Source organism: Tamandua tetradactyla, chromosome 7 (assembly GCF_023851605.1).
Source record: "Tamandua tetradactyla isolate mTamTet1 chromosome 7, mTamTet1.pri, whole genome shotgun sequence".
NCBI lineage: Eukaryota > Metazoa > Chordata > Mammalia > Pilosa > Myrmecophagidae > Tamandua > Tamandua tetradactyla.
The window spans coordinates 112767600-112787044 of record NC_135333.1 but is presented as its reverse complement, the minus strand read 5'-3'; the positions used below and the strand labels follow the sequence as shown (position 1 = coordinate 112787044).

The following is a 19445-nucleotide window of genomic DNA, read 5'->3' as shown; positions in this document are numbered from 1 at the left end:
GAGGGACAGTAGAGGACAGAAGTCATTCACATTTTATGGATTATAGTATAAATAGTGTCCCTCAGTTTTTGAGTGTTATAACTTGCAGAATCATTCATGGCAGCCCTGATTGTGATCTGATTTTTCAAGCCATATAATATCTAATCACAAAAATTAAACTGTCCATTCGTAGAAATTATGCGAGATAGCTTAGCAACTTTTGTTACTCAAAAATGTATTTTTGTGATGAGATTTTCACAGTGAAGTAAAAAATTGAATCCATGTTTTCTTTAAAAAAATAACTGAAATCCTTTTTTAATTTTTATAATCCTCAAAATTCTTTCAGAACTCTTTAAAGCCTTGATTATCACATTTTCAAAACTCTCAAACTTATCTACCTATTTTATCCTTGATTAATAGATATTATATACATTTAACATCTTAGTCTAACTAAACTTTTTTCTGTGAATGAAAAAATACCTTTTCTCAAATGAACAATAAAAAAGTGAGACATCCTTCCTAGTGAGTGCTAAGTGTTCCTGAATTTTGTTAACTCATGAATCTGTCTCCATTATGCTATTAAAATGCTTTTTCAAAGGTTACTAGCGACCTCCAGTTACCAGGTCCATCTACTTTTACCCATTCCTCCTGCATTCTAATCTCTCTGTAGCATTTGATCCTTCCTTGACCAATTCTCTGACACCTTGTGATCCTCATCTGCTATGACACACTACACAATTTCAGGTCTCTCCCATCTCTGACTGTGTCTTTGACCCCTTTGAAGTAGTCTGTTTCCTCCTATCTATTCAACCCTGGCATTTACTCTTCTTTCCTGAGATGGACTTTTTTTTTAATTGAGGTAAGATGTATAGAACATAAATTTTCCCATTTTTACCACTCTCAAGTATACAGTTCAGTGGTGTTAATTTTAATCACAATGTTTTGCTACCATCCATTACCAAAACCTTCCATAATACCAAGCAAAAACTCTGTTTTGTACCCATTAAACATTAATTCCCCATTCTTCACTCCCTCACTCCTGCCCCTAGTACCCTGTAATCTTCTTTCTGCCTCTATGAAGTTGCCTATCTGAGATGAGTTTTCAACCTGAGGAATGGTCAAGAGTTTCCACTGACTTAGAGGTGGGCACTAAAGGTAAGATAGATTAGTCATGTTTTCTTTGTTTATTTGATTGAGCGGATCCAGATTTTCTCTTGCTAAAATTGAATAGTCATCTTTTCCCAAAGATTTCCATAGGAAAAAAATTTAAATCAGTAGGTGGAATTTTCATTTTTTCTCCCATAATTTTTCTTATACTTCTGTATGCTCAATACATGTCTAGTTATTAATACAGGCAAACAGCAGAACAAATGAACATATTCACGATAAGTATTTTATGATGTACTAAATAATGGATCTTGGCTTTCAAATACTCTACCACCTGAATAAGCTGTTCTGACCCATGGGCCTGGGACTGTACCCTTGAAATGGACTGCACCTCTCAGTCCAGTATCACATTCATGAAGACAAGCTCCAAAATATCAACTATTTGACCTCAAACTTGCTTCCCACCCAACTCTTAGAAGCTAGAGTTCACACTTAGGAAAGAGACCAGAACAGAAAAGGGCTTGAAACAACACTATGAGGAACAATTAAGAAAACCTATGAGGGCGGGCCATGGTGGCTCAGCAGGCAAGAATGCTCGCCTGCCATGCCAGGAGACCTGGGTTCGATTCCCGGTGCCTGCCCATGTTAAAAAAAAAAAAAGAAAACCTATGGAAAAGAAGACTGTGAAGGGCACATGAAAGATGTCTTCAGATGTGTTGAAGAGAAATGCGGTCTACTCTATTGGCACAAAAGGCCAACCTAAGACCAGGAACAAAAGTTCTAACAAATGAAAATTATTTAAAAAGAAAAAAAAACCAAACAAAATGAAATCATACTATCTTAGGCAAGGGGTTGGTGAGTTTCTGGTTGCTGGAGGTACTCGAAAAAAAGGCTACACAAACAATTTGTTAAAGTTATTATAAAAATGGTTCATCTGTCAGGTTGAGATTTGAACTTCCAACTTTAAATCTTCTTCCTCTCTTCCTTTTTTTAGAGGGAGGAGGAGACCTACTCTGTGATTGGAAGTTCCTAGCCTTAAAAAATGAGAATTAGAATTCAGATACAGAAGCAAAGATAAAACCAGGGATAGATACAATAGAACTATAGAGGACTTTGGGGTTGGAACAGGAAGAAATCAATGGTGAGGCTTCTTGGAGGAGAAGTGTTAAGCAGGTGACTGACGGAAGGGAAGAATAGGCTGAGAAAAGGCAGAGGAGAACATCAAGGGAGAAGAATGGCTTGTACAAGGATTCAGAAAAGGAAGAGGGTCTGGTATCTGCAGAAGATGGTAGCAGTTGAGGTACCCAGTGAGGAAAGTGTAACCAGAAGATCACATAATGTCACATAGAGGAAGCTTAAATTTCAACAGAAGAATTTGGGTATAAGCTATTGTTCACCGGAAGGGAGAACAAACAGAAAAGAGAAGAAGGAAGACATGCCAGTGCAGTGAAAGCTCTAGCAATACCCTAACTTAAAAATTGACCTGAAAGAAGGCAACCTACAACTTGTTTGTAAAGAGAGTAGAGACTCATTTTAAAAATTGCAAATATTTGATGGCGTTCTAGCAGTGATTTCTACTTTTAACCTAATTTTCTACTTCAGCCTCTGGAAAATCTTTTGAAATGTATCTCTTTTAGTTACCAAAGGCAAGTAACTTCTACTTTTCAGGCAGAAGGCCACAAGCTATATAAGGACCTGAAGAACTTCCTTAGTGCAGTAAAAGGTAAGTATGGCAACACAGGAGAATACAGAGGAAATTTATGTAGCTCACAAGAGGTCTGACAGATGGAATCCAGTATGAAAAACACAAACATTTTTGGGGGGGTGGGGGTGGGGGTATGGTCCGGGAATCGAACCCAGGTCTCTAGCATGGAAGGCAAACCTTCTACCACTGAACCACCTATGCACCCCATACCTAGGCTTTTAATCACTTCCCTGCCTCTGACTCTCTTGGGATTGGGCTTTGTGGGTTTAGGAAGAATGACTTTTCCTACCTCATCCCCATCACACTTCCCTTACTGATAACCTAAACCTTCTGAGTTAGCTCTTCTGTATTGGGAACCACTGATTTGTCTATCACCTGTGTGGGAAGGCTTGTGGTAGGACTGTGTTCTCTCCTTTCAGTAATGCATGAAAGCTCAAAGAGAGTGTCAGAAACCCTGCAGGAAATCTACAGCAGCGAATGGGATGGTCATGAGGAGCTGAAGGCCATTATAGGGGTAAGGACTACTTGTGCTATGTAACTCCTTCAGCACTCACTCCTGCCCTTTACTCAACCTCGGCTTAGGTTCTCCATCCAAACTAATAGAAAAACAAAAGAACCAGTGTACTTTGTTCATTTGAATAGTTTCAGTGTCTGGGTGGTAGGAAGAAACTGTAACTATTAAGGTAAACACAGGTATTCCATTATCTGTGGATTGCTCTGTTTTTTTTTACCCCCTTTCCCTCTTTAAAACATTACAATTTACCGCCTGAAAGTTGGTTGTTTAATCCATATTTCCTTATCCTCCAAGCTGTAGCATCAGGCTCTCACCATATGTTCTTTTTTTTTTTTTTTTGACCATATGTTCTTGTTCTTGATCCCTGAATGTATGTCCAGTTCCTATAGGGAATTCTTGGGGCAGGGGCTGTTTCTCTTTTCCTTCTGACTCTTCTCCAGTATCCAATGTGATATTCTAAATACAGTGTTTCAAAAAGGAAGGTTTTGCAGGAAGAATTTGGGTATTTACCTGGTGGGCAGTTTTGGAAAAGCGGAATCCTAACCAGCTACTCTCTCTATCCCACAGAGTAATGATCTCCTTTGGGAAGACTATGAAGAGAAACTCGCTGACCAGGCTGTGAGAACCATGGAAAACTATGTAGCCCAGTTTAGTGAGATTAAGGTACTCAATTTATAGAATCAATGCTGGGTTATGGGCAGCCCATGGTTAGGAATTAAGTTGGGTAGAAAGTTAGGAAGGTTGATGTTTAGATAAGAGGTTAGGGTGGAGGGTTAGAAGTAGTGCGTGGGTTATGTTTAAACTTGGATTTCAGTCAGCTGGATTTGGGCTAGTGATAAGTATATACCAGGGCATCCCTTTCAGCTCTGAGAAATAGTTGAAGGGACTAAGGATGTTTATTGAGGAGAAGAGGAAACTTGGAGGAGGCATAATGACTACCTTCAAATACTCGAAAGGCTGTTAGGAGAAAGAGGAATTCAGCCTGTTCTAAACTGTTCTAAAAAGCAGAATTAGAATTCATGTATTCCTTTAATTTATATTATTAAACAACTGTTGGGCACTGTGCTGATTTTAAAGTAATAGGAAAATACTAAAGGGAGACTGCCTTAAGCTTTTAATAGTTAAAGCTTTCCAAAAATGGACTGAAATACACTGAAAGATTGTGAGTTCTCTGTTAAAGCAGAAGTTGAACTACTTATCTTGGATACTGTAGAGAAGCTTTATGTATTGTATGGGAAGTTGGACCAGATAATTATTAAGATCCTTTCAGATTCTATGACTGAGAGAGAAATGGGTCAATGACAGTTTACTTCTCCGTTGTATTTGCAGTTTGGATGTGATTAGACAGACTTTCTTTCAGTGCTCACAGTAATTTACTTTTTTTCTTTTTTTACATTTTAGAGTTTTCAAAGTACTTCATAGTCCATATTTGATCTTTGAAATAATGTATAGAGAAGAGGCTACTGTGCCTCAAAAAAAGATGTGCTTTGCTTTAGGTCTCAAGGCTAACAAATGGCAGAGTTGAGTCTGAGACTTTAGACTCTTGATTTTTCATTTAGCAGAATTTTCAAGGCCATTTTTCCTGGAGGCTGAACCAGTTCCTATTAGGTTCATAGGGAATATTTAAATTCAGTGCAGGCTTCCACATGTTTTCCAGGATTGCCCTTTACTCTATCTTCCTGTGAGAATCCCCATTTCTCCCAGAGGTAAAGGAGATCTCGAGAACACAAAACTCTGTTAGAAAGTGAAATTTGATCATAGAATTCAGGAATCTTGCCTCTCTGCTTGGTATTCTTTTTTTTGTCTAATTTTTTTTTAATTTATGATACATAACCACATACAAACACAAACATTCTTACCATATGATCATTCCGTTCTTATGATATAATCAGTAACTCACAATATCATCACATAGTTGTATATTCATCATCAAGATAATTTCTTAGAACATTTGCATCAATTCATAAAAAGAAATAAAAAGAAAACAGAAAAAAAATCATACATACCTTACCCCTTACCCCTCCCTTTCATCGATCACTAGCATTTCAATCTACTAAATTTATTTTAACATTTGTTCCCCCTATTATTTATTTATTGTTAATCCATATGTTTTACTCATCTATCAATAAGGTAGATAAAAGGAGCATCAGACACAAGGTTTTCACAATAACACAGTCACGTTGCGAAAGCTGTGTCATTATACAATCATCTTCAAGAAACGTGGCTCCTGGAGCACAGCTCTACATTTTCAGGCAGTTCCCTCCAGCCTCTCCATTACACCTTAACTAAACAGGTGATATTTATTTAATGCATAAGAATAACCACCAAGATAACCTCTGAACTAGGTTTGAAATCTCTCAGCCATTGACACTTTATTCTGTCTCATGTTGCTCTTCCCCCTTTTAGTCTAAAAGTTTTCTCAATCCCTTGATGCCGAGTTCCAGCTCATTTTGGATTTCTGTCCCACGTTACCAGAAAGGTCCACACCATTACAGTCATGTCCCATGTAGAGAGGGGGAGGGCAGTGAGTTTGCTTGTCATGTTGGCTGAGAGAGCGAGGCCACATCTGAGGAACAGAAGAGGTTCTCTTGGGGGTAATTCTTACCCTAATTTTAAGTAGGTTTAGCCTATCCTTTGTAGGGTTAAGTTTCATATAAACAAACCCCAAGATTGGGGGCTCATCTGCTTGGTATTCTTCTTATCCACATCCTGGCCCCTGAAAAGTGAGTATCAAGGCCTTTTCTCATCACCCTGGGTTAGGAGAGAATTGCCAAGCGGGGCCGGAAACTCGTGGACTATGACAGTGCCCGACACCACCTAGAGTCAGTGCAGAATGCTAAGAAGAAAGATGAAGCCAAGACTGCCAAGGTAAAACAAAACAAAACCAAAACCTGGTTAAACGTTCCTGCTCTCACTAGCCCACATGGTGGCAAGTACCTGGATCAAGCTAGGTTTAGGAAATGGTAAATTCAGCATCTAGTTTCCTGGAAGAAATCTTATCTCCTCTGATAATGGTAATGCTTTAAGGATAATTAGGGACTTGAGGCTGAGAAAGGTGTGGGTCTGGGAAAAGAGAGGCATGATTCCAAATAAGCCCAGTCCCTGAAAAAGTACAGTGGATCAAGAAGGTAGCCTCTGCCCTCGGTTTCAGGCTTGAAGGGAATTGTCTTAGATCTCTTTTACCACCTAGGCAGAGGAAGAATTTAACAAAGCCCAGATCGTGTTTGAAGATCTGAACCAGGAACTACTGGAGGAGCTGCCTATTCTTTATAACAGGTAATGATTAAAATTCAGGAAAGAGCTGGACTCCTGGACTAGGGCACGCCCAGGCCACCTGGCAGCCTAACACGTCACCCCGTAAATAGAGCCCTGGTTCAAGAGTGGGTTGTAGTCTCAGTCCTGCCACTAACTTGCTTTGTGGTATTAGGCAAGCCACCTCCTCTCTTAAGACAGTGGTTTCTTCGTCTGCAATACAGAGATAACCACCCTTGCCCTAGCAACTTTTCCAGGTTTGAAGACAAGATGCTTCTTTGATAGGAGAGATCTTGGCAAGTAAAATGCCATTGTCATACATACTAGGAATATCTGTTTTATCAAGCATGTATTGTTTTAAATGAGCTGGTTCATAAACAACCACATTTATACAGAAGGTAAACTGTGGGATAATATTTGCATTAATGAAGATGTCTTTGCTTTACATTAGATAAAGTGTTTTAGATGTGACTCTTCCAATGTGGAAGAATCTGAGCAGAAATTCCATTTGTATCCTGTTTTCATGAACAAAATATGCTTTAATACATTTGTAATCTGAGTATTTGTATTGTCAATATTTTATGTATAATGGAGCCTTTTTAATGAGTACATGTATTTTAAAGCATTAATTATGTGACTCCTAATTTATACTTGATCTTAGCCAAAAGGCCAAGAAGCAGTGTGACTCCTAATTTAAATAGAAGAGAAAATTGGTAGTTTCTTTGAATGTGAACTTCCCAAATCCATTTAGAGTAGAATTCCATTAATGGACATACAACTTCATAGAAGCCCAAATATTGCATAAAGAGAAAACTAATTATAATTATATGGCCTTATATTTATACAGTATTTTAAAAATTCCTCAAAGCACTTTCATGTCTTCTTTATCTAAGAGCCTAAATCAAATAACTTCATGAAACTAGTGCTGTATTATACTTTGGTGTCAGCCTGGACCAATAGTGTCTCCCCTGGCTTTTCAATTCTTGAGAGTCAGGGGTGCTCCTATCCCTGCTCACATGAATGCAGGTCACAGAATACCTTGAATCTAGGATGTGGGGTACCTTTCTCTCAGGAGTATTGATGGTGGCTGATGTTGTTTAAGCCTATCTTGTGTTTCAAACAAGATCCTTTTTTACCATTGCTGACCTGTATGTGTATGTTGTTTTGCCTCTCAATAGTCGTATTGGCTGTTATGTGACCATTTTCCAAAACTTTTCCAACTTGAGGGACGTTTTCTACAGGGAAATGAGCAAGGTAAGAAACAGTTTAGACTCCTAAGTGGATTTTTCTAGTAAATATAGCGATAGCTCTGATTCACATAATTTCATTAAATATTCATATTAGCACCTCAAGATTTTTACTTTTATTTCATGATGACATAATTGTACTTGATTGACTGTTGAAGGGTATTTTTTTTATTTTACAAGTTCTGTTTTCATTTTTTTATTGTGCAAAATAACATATACAAAAAAGCAAATTTCAAAGCATATTGTAACAATTAGTTATAGAACAGATTTCAGAGTTTGGTATGGGTTATACTTCCACAATTTTAGTTTTTCCTTCTAGCTGCTCTAAAATACTGAAGACTAAAAGAAACATCAGTGTAATGATTCAACAGTCATACTCATTTGCTAAATCCTGTCTTCTCTGTTATACCCCCACTTCTCCTTTGATCTTTCTCCCACTTTTTAGGGGTATTGGGGCTGTGCCTGTTCTAACTTTTGCATGTTGGAAAGGGCTATCGATAATATGGGGTAGGAGGATGAAACTAGTTGATGTTATAGAAAGGCTGTCCCCTCTGGGTTTCAGGACTTATCTGGCCTAAGAACCCATCTGGAAGTTTTAGGTTTCTGGAAAGTTACCCTTGTGCATGGACCCTTTGTAGAGTTTTATATTCTTATAAAGAACGCTAGGTGTTCTTTAGGGTTAGCAGGAAAGGTTTTGGTTGGGGGTTAGCAAACTGTGGTAATTAGCAATATATATAGCAGAAGCTTGCATAAGAGTAGTCTCCAGAGTAGCTTCTCAACTCTATTCGAACTCTCAGCCACAGATACCTTATTTTGTTTTAATTCTTTTCCCCTTTTTGGTTAGGATGGCATTGATGACCCCATGGTGCCAGGGCCAGGCTCATCCCTGGGAGTCATCTCCCACACTACCAGGGAGACTTTCACCCCTGGATGTCATGCACCGTGTAGGGGGAAGGGCAATGGTTTCATTTGCAGAGTTGGGCTTAGAGAGAGGCCACATCTGAGCAACAAGAGGTCCTCCAGAAGTAACTCTTAGGCATAACTATAGCTAGGCTAAGCTTCTCCAGTACACACATAAGCTTTACAAGAGTTACCCTCAAAATCAAGGGCTTGACCGATTGATTTGGGAGTCCCTAATGTTTGATACAGTATCAGGAATTTCCAGTCGTAAAGCTTAATCGTTTCATATTTTTCCCCCGTCCCTCAAGGGACTTTGCCAATACTTTAAAATTATCTGCCTAACATACTCTGGGATGTATCTGGGCATTACACTAAGCTATACAGAATTAAAAGCCCCCATTCCCATTCTGGGCTCCCTGTGTTTGGGTTGTTTAAATAATCTATCCAAATTACTGATTGCATATGTAGAATGGTATAATTTCTAAATGTTGGGTTAATTTCTTTTTTTTCTTTTTTCCGTTAATTAATAAAAATAAATAAAAATAAAAAATAAATAAAAAAATAATCTATCCAGACAAGTTGAGTTTTTGGTGTTGAAGGATATTAAAGCATATATACACAAAATATATATAATCAGAGGTCCCACTCCATCTCCATTAACAACTGGATAAAAGCATCCAAACTTCAGCTTTAGCATAAATAAAGGAGATTAGGCTTATGATAAAGAACTGAAATGGGGAACCAAGTTGTGAATTCATTTTTTAGTGGTAGGGAGCAGAGAGGGCAGTGTTTAAGCACAAGTCAGTTTCTCAGGTTGTTGGTCGTGAATAGGGTCAGTCCTGTCAGTGATAGCCATTTAACATGACCTCATGAGGCTACTTGTGGTCCTGGGATTCCAGATTCTTTGCTATTATAGTATTAATTATATTTACATACACGCAAATACACATATACCTCTACACAGTTTCTTTGGCTGTATTATGATTTGTGTAGTTAATATGAAAATGAATTTTCATTCCCTGGATCACTAAGTGCTCAGCACCCAACAAAAACTAGAACCTCAAATCAAAACATCAGTTATAGACCCCACCTTGAGAGAGCTGCCAGTCTGATGAAAGAAGCAGAACTTAGGACACAGAAAGACAGGAAGGAAGAAGAGGTGAGTGGACAGGACTCTAGACTCTAGTGCTGAAGAAATGAGAAGAAATTACAGATCAGAATTGAAAGGGTAGGGAAATTTTATTTCAGGAAGCTATCTGAAGTTGAAAAGAGAAGGCTGTGCCAGTCTCAGATTGCCATCTGTCTTGTACCTTCTTTCTTGCTGGCTCTAGCTGAACCACAATCTTTATGAGGTGATGAGCAAACTGGAGAAGCAACATTCCAACAAAGTCTTTGTGGTGAAAGGACTTTCAAGGTAAGCAACTTCTCAAACTCTTTTCTGCTCTTGTTTGTCCTGTATGTGCAACATTCACCCTCATCTCAAACAAAATCCTGCCTTTTCCTTTTTTGTTCATATGTATGATGTTGTCTGCTTTTTGTACCACATTCCTATGTAAATCCTTTTTCTTTTAATGATATACTCATTAAATATGTCACACATAGTTAAAGGTATGAAGACGGATACAACAAATAGCCATATACCTACTACCAAATTTAAGAAATCAGCTATTACAAATGTAATTAATATTCCCAGTGTCCCTTCCACATTCACTTTCTTTTCCTGCTACCCCCCAGAGGTAATATCTCTTGAATTTAGTATTTATTTCTATGCAGATCTTTTTACTTTTGCTACAAACATAAACACACACATAAAATATTGTTTTGCATGTTTTTAAACTTTATATAAATAGAATTATACTGTATGTGTTCTTCTGCAGCTTCTTTTGTTCTCTTAGTATTCTTTGTGAGATTTATCCCTGTTGCTACATGTTACTAGCCCTAATCTTTCCTTTCCATAACTGTTATGGATGCTATTCTATGCCTAGCTTATACTTTATTTATCTGTACTGCTAATGGACATTTGGGTTGTCTTTCAACTTTTTGCTATTGCAGATAATGATGTGATGAATGTGTTCTACGTTTCTCCTTGTGAATATTATCAGTAGTTTCTCTCAGGTGGATACTGGGAGTAAAATTGCTGAGATATAGGATCCATACATTAAGTTTCTTCAGCTTTACCAGATATTGCCAAATAGCTCTCCGAAGTGATTGTTCTAATATACAACCCATATTCTTTGAATAAGAGCCCCCATCATTCCTCATTCTTGTCACATGTGACATCATCACTTTTTTTTTTTACATGTTTTTTATTTAAGAAAACAAACAGTGTACTTAGAACCACCAACAATGGAATCGTCCCTTCTTAATTCTTCCAAATGAAAGATATGAAATTGAATTACTTACAGTTTTAATTCTCATATCTTTATCTTTGATTTCTAGTTAGCTCAAAGGTCTTTTCATGTTATTAGTCATCCAAGTTCCTGTTCTGTGAGTGAGTTACCTGTTTTTCCTTTTCCCATGTTTTACTTGGGTGGTTTGCACTGTTTGGGGGTGGGTGAACATGGACTGGAAATAGAACCCGGGTCTCCTCCAAGGTAGGCAACCATTCTACCACTGAACTACCCATGCACCCTATTTGCCCTTTTTTAAAAAAATTGGTTTGTATGAGTTCTTTGTTTAGTCAGGATGCTAATCTTTTAGTGATATGCATTGCAGATATTTTCTCCCAATCTGTTGTAGCTTGCTTTTCCACTTTTGTTTTTTTTTTTTTTTTTTGTATCTGTGTCTTCAGACATTCTTCACACTGGTGTTAGTAATTCACTGGTCCCTCAGAATATCTCTTTCTCATTTTGACACTTTTGTACAGGAAGTTTTATTAAGTTCCTTCTGTGTATGAGGTTTTATGCCTGGTACTAGGGACCCAATGATATATGAATGGTCCTTACCCTAAAGTGATTTACAAAAAAAAGGACAGAAAATTTGCTTAGGAGGAGAAGGAACTATGTAAGTTTGCACATGTAAAGTACCTAAAGAGAACAGTAGAAATTCCAGAAAGGTGTATAATTGCCAGGGTGTGAGTGACCAGGAGAGGCTTTAAGGAGGGAGTGAAACTGAGCTTAGAACTCGAAGGAAGAACAGGGCTCACATTTGTTGTTTATACCACTCAAGGGCAATATAGAAATATATAAATAATAAATAATATATAATAAATATCTCAATATAAAAAAACCACCACAGGGCAACATATAGTTTGTAGATGAATTCCCTTTTGCTCCAAAAGCTGTATTTCTCCTCTTTCCAGCATTGTAAGCCAGAGTTCTCTCTGTCTGTTCTTCTCATCTTCACCATAACTTAGAGTAGATGTCTCAGAATGCTATGGAGTAATCTGACGTTCTCTTGCTATGTTCTGTGCCTTCTAAATGTACTGACTCCTAGAATGCTAGTGCTAGAAAAAACCTCATGTCATGCAGTTTATCCCACATCAAAAACTCCTCAGCGTGGGATCTAAGATTCTCTCCTCCTCCTTCTACCCTCATCTCCCATCCTACTGCACAAGACATCACACATTGTTGGTACCTGTTGAGTAAATATTTGTGAGTTGCTCAGTCAGTCAGTAGATAGTAAGGGACATTCCAGGAGGTGAAGTAGGATTCAAGCTGACGTTAGATGTGGATACACTCAGCACAGTATCCAGCACTTAGCAGGTATTCAGCACTCAGTGAATGTTAATTATACCATCCCTTAATCCTCTCCCCAGAGAAAATATCTGTTAATATTTCTTTCTGGTGTCTTTTTCTTTATATATTTTTACCTAATTTAGATTATGATACAATATCAAATTTTATAGCCCTTTTTCACTTCAGTTTATAATGTAAGCATGAATTCATATTTTACAAACTTTTTAACATTTTAAATTGCTGTATTCTGTTTTCTTATGTGTGTACATCGTAATATACTTATTTTTATTAGAGAATTGTATGTACTTTATTTTTTATTATTTAAGTTGCTTTTGTGTTTAGCCCTTCTGAATCTGAATGCCCTTCCTTTTTTAGCAGCAGCAGGCGCTCTTTAGTCATCTCTTCCCCAATTCGAACATCTGCAATCTCCAGCCCTCTCACCTCACCTACCAGTCCCTCTGTACCCTCTTTGAAGAGTGATAGGGAATCTGTCTCAGCAACTGAAGAAGAGTTGGCATCTGATCCAGCTCAGGGAGAAAACAAGTCTGAGATCAAAGAAGAGTCCTTAAAAGAGGAAGAAATAGAAAGGGAAGAGGCTGAAACAAGCTCCTCTGAGGAAGAAGAATCTCTTCCAGTCTCCAATGGCCCAACTGAGGCCCAGCCCTCTCCCACCCTTGAGGATGGCGAGTCCCAGGAGGAAGTATTCTCTTGCTCCCCAGTTCCATCACCAAGAAGTAGCTTGATCTCTTCAAATAAGCTTTCATCATCTCTCCCAGAAGTAGTCCTCCAAATCCACACCTCAGGTGAAGGATCTGAACAAACAAAGAAGAGAGCCTCTATTCCAAGGACCTCAGCACCTCCTAGTAGGCCTCCTCCACCCAGAGCCTCTTCCAGCCCCAGGCCCTCCTCAGGAAACATACCTTCCAGTCCTATGGTCTCTGAAGGGGGTTCACCCATGAGTCCCAGGGCCTTCTCTGGGGCAGAATCTTCTAGTCCTAGGGCTTCCTTAGAGGCCTCTCCTGATCCAGAGCCTCCAGAGAAGCCAGTTAGAACTCCTGAGGACAGAGAAAAGGAAAGCATCCATAATGTGAACCCAGAAGACCTTTGCACTTCTCCTGCCTTGATGATCTCTGAGGTGAGAGTGGCTCTGGTTGTCTCCAGAGCCTCTGGTTGTCTGAGGTGAAGAGTGGCTTGGGTTGTCTACATGTCTCCATATAGGCCATATTTACTACAATCAGGTTACTCCACAGTTGACAAGATTTTATATCATTAATTTACAGTCTCAAGGCTAACCCTGTAGACCTTTTTTTGGTCCTGGGGATTGTTTGACATCTTTATAGGAACTAAATTAGTGATTTACTCGTAAGTAATTGACTTCTACAGAGGGTTTGTCACTAATATTTAGGAGCAGATTCTCACTAATTTCTTTGGCTCCAAGTTATGGGAGTTTCCAGTATAAATAACTTACAACTGGCATCCTGAGCTTTACATTTCTTTTAAAGGGGTGAAGGAGGGGGTTGTCTCACTTCAGTTTGTCATACCTGTGACTATGGTAAATAGAACCTGGGGGAAATGGCATCAGCAAATTTCCAATCTTCTTTGATGGGAGAGACCTAGAAGCAGGAACTCATAGAGGAAGATAAAGCAATCAGGGATGGCCATTTGAAAGGTGAGGATATGGGTGAGGAAAAGATTGTGTTAAAATTGAGAGACCCTTATTAACTGGAGAACAATCAGCTTAGTGAAGGATCTGGGAATCAAGTCATATTCAAATTATGTGGAAAGAATATTTAATGGGCACAGAGTTTCTGCTTGGGGTAAAAAGTTTTGGTAATGGATAGAGGTGTTAGTAGTACAAAATTGTGAATGTAATTAATACCACTAAGCTGATAATTGACAGTGGTTAAAATGGGAAATTTATGTTCAATATATGTTACCACAATAGAAGAGAGATCACTCTATGTGACTCCAGAGGGCAAAATTAGAGCCTGTGAACAGAGGATAGAAAAGGGTATGTATCCAAACACTCTAACATTTTTTTTGATCTTTCAACATTTAGCTCTGTTCAGAAATAGGGCCACTTTGGGAAATAGTTCTCCTTCCTTAGGAGATATTAAGAGCTGAGGGTGTATGATCACCTCAGGTATGTTGTAGTGAGGATTATTGGGAGACATGTAACCAGAAGCATCGAGGTTCATTCTTGATGAATTTGACTCTATTCATTTTAAGATTCATTCATTCAGTTATATATTGAGCCCCTACTATGTGTCAGGCACTTTTCTAAGATGGAGCTATGATAGTGAACCAAAAGCAAAAATCTCCCTTCCCGGAGCTTATATTCTAGTGGGCAGAGACAGATAAGAAATAAAATTACAATTTAGTGGTTATAAGAGATGTGGAGAAAAATCAAGTATGGGAGAGCCCAGAGAATAGGGCTGGATTGCAGTTTTAAACGTAGTGGTCAGTAAAGGTGATATTTGGGCAAAGAAGGAGGCCAGCACGTGAGCCATATCGGTATCTGGGAGAAGAGCATAAGACTCCTTCTTATACTCAGAACAAGACCAAGTTACTGCTGCCTATGCCTGTCTGAAGGCTGACCAGGCAACCTTGGGAGCCTGCTGCTATATTAGAGGAGATAACATAGGTAAAGAATATAAGGGTACCATTCAGGTACAGAAATTTCTTCTACATTGTCCACTTTGATCCACAGGTGTTTTTTGGGAGTCTTAAGGCAGGGAAGATGGAATATAAGGAAGAGAACAATGAGCCTATCTCAGCTAATTGCTGTGAGACACTAAAATCCAAGTCATCAACATTATTATACCCTCACTCTCAATTTACATGAGGCAGTGAGGACCCTAAAAGAGCAAGATATAAACCCCCACCTTGATTTGATTCTAGTCTAAGGCAACTATGCTGATTGAGTAGACAGTAAATGAATAAATGAAGAATTTTGAGCAAGTGAAATGTAGTCCCTTGATTTTCTGCACTGAAAAGAACTCGGTAGTATGGAAAATACAAATTTAATTTAAATTTGACTTTGAAATGTATTATATGATTTTTTTTAACTTTTTAAAATTGTAGAATATAACATATATACAAAGCAAAGAAAGAAAAAAGCAATAGTTTTCAAAGCACACTTCAACAAATAGTTACAGAACAGATCCCAGAGTTTGTCACAGGCTACCATTCCATCATCCCAGATTTTTCCTTCTAGCTACTCCAAAACACTGGAGGATAGAAGGAATATTAATATAGTGATTCAGCAGCCATACTTATTTGTTAAATCCCATTTTCTCTGTTATACCGCCTCCTTCTCCTTTAATCCTTCTCTCAATCTATAGGGATCTTTGGGGAATGCCTGTTCTGACTTTTTCATGTTGAGAAGAGGTATCCACACTAAAGGATATGGGGATGTGATTAATTGATAATCCTAGAGAGGGTGGTCCCTCTGAGTTTCAGGATTTATCTGACCTAGGAGTCCTCTAGGAATTATGTTTCAGGAAGGCAAACCTAGTGCATGAAACCTTTATTGAGTCTCAGTTCGAGTCCTACTTGTTCTTAAGAGTCAACAGGAGTGATGCTGATTGAGATTTAGCAAACCATGGCAATTAGTGCTGTCTAACTGAAACATGCATAAAAGCAGCCTCCAGAATACCCTCCATTTGATCTCTCTTGGCCACTGATGCCTTATTTTATTACACTTCTTTTCCCCCTTTTGGTCAGGAAAGTGTTATCAATACCATAGTATCAGGGCCAGACTCATCCCAGGGAGTTATGTCCCACTATATGATTTTGTATAAATATAAATCTAAATAAAATAGACTTTCTGTTTGGCTGTGGTGAATATTAAAAATTCTTAGAGTAATCTGATTGAAAGGGAGATTATGGAGGCCAAGATGCTGTCTCAGCATTTTGAGGAAAAGTCTAGGAACACTGCCCACTCTGAGAAAGAAATATAGGATATATAGCTTTCTCCTGTAGCTATCTCCTTGTTTTTGAGATTTATAATGTTTCCTTGTTCTGAGCCATTTCTATGGAACTGCTTTGGTCATCAGCTAAACAGATATTTTTTCCTGTATGGAGTTAAGCAGCTCTAGCATCCTAGATCTTAGCCAGTCAGCATCACCAATCCTCTGACACTTGTGTCCTGCAAGATATGTTTACTTCCCTTGCAGATTTTCTCCCAAGCAGAATTATGACATATCACATGCAAAAATGAGTAAATCTGGGAGAAAATCTGTTCTTAGTATTTGAATGATTTCAGAGAGAAGGAAGATTCTGATAACTTTGAGCAGTGGTATTATCTTTGAGATAATTCAAAGGCCTAGAAAGGGAGGAGAGAGTTAGAAGAAAATGTACCTGAGAGAAGAAACCACAGAATTTTAAGTGATTGTCCATTATTAGAAATTGGTTCTACTGTTAAAGGGCAAGTTTTATATCATAGGAATTATATGTATTCTTTTTTAATGGCTCTCCTCTTTAGAGTGCCAAGGTCTACCCTGCCAGAGTAGTTCCCATACCTTCTTTCCAAACCTTTGGTTCCCATCTCAGTGGTTTCCTAAAGAAACCATTATAGTACTTCTCAGTCCTAACCGCCTGTTATGGTTAGGATCACTTCAATATGAGAGCTGTAGTGCATTCTTTTTTTTTTTTTTTTTCTTTTACATGGGCAGGCACTGGGAATCGAACCCGAGTCCTCGGGCATGGCAGGCAAGCATTCTTACCTGCTGAGCCACCATGGCCCGCCCTGTAGTGCATTCTTGAGGACTGTTAATCTAAAAGTGGTAGATAATGGTTTTAAGACCTATATTTGTACCCTCACAGACTCCCACGTAGGTATACACACAAACACATGTCATGCAAATAGGCACACGGTATCTGATCATGGGAAAATCTCTGGAGTTCAAAGGAGACCTGGTTTCCTATCCCAGCAAGTCTTGGTGTCTTCATCTATACATGGCAATAATGGTATAGCCTTCCCTGATGCCTTCAGGCTCTAGTGAAACAAGATTGTATGTTTGCCGTTGGTAATGTATATGGCCCTCGTAAAGTATAAGGCACAGAACTGAGAGATGGGGAGGTTGAGCCACCTCTCACTTGCAGAACTTTTCTCTTTGCAGAACCAAGGCCTTCAGCTTCAAGTCTCTGCCATTCCAGGAGAGAATAGCCTTATCGTACCTGAGCCTCAAGAAGAGGTAAGTGGACCAGACATAGGAAAACAGGTTAGGTATTGAGCTTGCGCATTAGGCTGTCAGGGGTTTGGCTACAGGGCTGGAATACCTACCATGGCTAGAAGTATAAGGAGAAGCCAGCAGTAGGCAACATCCTTAGGGTAGTGTCAAGCAGATAGAAGCCAGGGAAAGAGTAAACTGGAACTTTGTGGTGTTTACCCTTGTTCATTTCCCAAACCTTTCCTCTAAACCTCTTGACCTCTCACTATAGTCCTACCTCCTAAGTAGTTTCCAAGCTTATCCCCAAAAGGAGTTAAGATATACAAAAGTTATACAAAAAGGTAAAATAATATATGTACTAAACATAGCAAAATAAGTACATGAGGCAGGACATAAAATGGAGTCATGAATTAGGTAAGTACAAAAACGCATTCCATAAAATAAGCTTATTAATGATGGACCACAGATTTGGTTCTAGACTTTCTAGCATCCGATAAGAGAAAAGCCTAATACATAAATCACCAATTCACTGTGTCCATAAGATAAAGGCAAGCCTATTCGTTAAGAAAAGATAACAACTTCTTTAACTAAGATGAAAAAAAAATTCTCCTGTAAATCCTTAAAGAAATGGCAAATGATATAATGAACATTATCTGCAGTAAATCCTTGTGATAATCCAAATGACCAGTTTCATAATGCCTCCCTCAATAGAGGACAGTGGCATTATATGAAATATAATTTGGTAGAAGTAAATTGATTTTTTTACCCCGTTAAGTGGTTGATGGGAGGGTAGTTCAGCACCTAATGCAATCACATTTACTTTCCAGGTACCTACAAGTGAAAATGTGCGATTGTGAAGAGAAACTGCCAAGAAATGCCACCTATCCCACCCAACGTCACCTTCCCAGAGACCCCATGCTCCCTAACTAGGCCTCTAGGGGTACAGGGTGGCCAGAGGTTGCAAGTCAGAGGTGCATTAGATCCAGCATTCATTTCTAGGTTCTCAGACAGTAAGAATGCTGCTGGTGGTCTCTAAAGACCCAGCATTAATGAAGGCTGAGGAACGGCCTTAGGAAAGGAAGGGAGGGAGGGAGGGCGACAGCATGGGAGAAAAGGTTATACTCAGAAAATATTTAATTCATGTTTTTAGAATTGTTAGAATAATAAACTTTTATATAGATATTAAAATTGGGGTTATAATGACTATGAAAAACAGAAGCATCTGTAGACACAGACACTTATTCACACAGAGACATACTCAGAGGATGGCTAACAAATCTGTCTTTGATTTACCACTCATCTTGCAAGACTTAAAACCAAAGGAACAGATTTTCAGATTGCTAAATAAAGTGTGATTCTGATTATGTATGGATTCTTTGTTTGACAGAGGGAGTTGTTCTAGCCCAACACCCTGTTCTCCATTTAGGCAAGAAGGTTATTGATTCTAGCCAGGTTCAGATTCCTGAACGCCAACTCACTCTACATAATGGGTGTAACTTCTTTTGATGATACCAAGGGCCACAGGAACCCCTCCTCAATTCAGATACTTTATTGCAGGCCTACCCCCACTTGACCCCAGCTTTGATTAATAGCAAATACCCTTGGAAACTGATTACATTTTGGAGCTGTATTTCATGTTTATAAGTTGGTACTTAGTGTGAAGAAGGATCTGAGCAGGATAAAATGGAACCCCACGTTACCAGTTTACAGTTCTAAGGCCATAAAAATGTCCAAACTAAGACATCCAAGGAAAGGGACCTACTCAAGAAAGGACAATGGGTCCAGAACATCTCTGCCAACTGGGAAAGTCTATGGCTGGCATCTGCTGGTCCTTTGGCTTCTTGTTTCAAACACCTTCCCTTGGGGCACTTTTTTTCTGCATCTCCAAAA

At 38.7% G+C, this 19445-nt stretch overlaps 1 protein-coding gene across 5 annotated transcripts in view; it reads left to right on the top strand.

The window, feature by feature from the left end:
• The window catches only part of BIN2 (bridging integrator 2), a 38613-nt gene extending 19694 nt beyond the window's left edge, over positions 1–18919 (top strand). For 2 of the 5 annotated variants that reach the window (XM_077110709.1, XM_077110710.1), the window contains 10 exons: positions 2755–2809; positions 3211–3305; positions 3873–3968; positions 6066–6173; positions 6496–6581; positions 7736–7811; positions 10036–10118; positions 12757–13516; positions 17505–17579; positions 18383–18919. In XM_077110709.1, the coding sequence (XP_076966824.1) occupies positions 2755–2809; positions 3211–3305; positions 3873–3968; positions 6066–6173; positions 6496–6581; positions 7736–7811; positions 10036–10118; positions 12757–13516; positions 17505–17579; positions 18383–18412 (1464 nt within the window). In that variant the 3' untranslated portion in view covers positions 18413–18919. Of the gene's footprint in view, positions 1–1028; positions 1135–2754; positions 2810–3210; positions 3306–3872; positions 3969–6065; positions 6174–6495; positions 6582–7735; positions 7812–10035; positions 10119–12756; positions 13517–17504; positions 17580–18382 lie in introns of all 5 variants that reach the window. The other 3 variants (XM_077110712.1, XM_077110711.1, XM_077110713.1) reach the window with 3 other exon arrangements.
• The last annotated feature ends 526 nt before the right edge of the window (positions 18920–19445 follow it).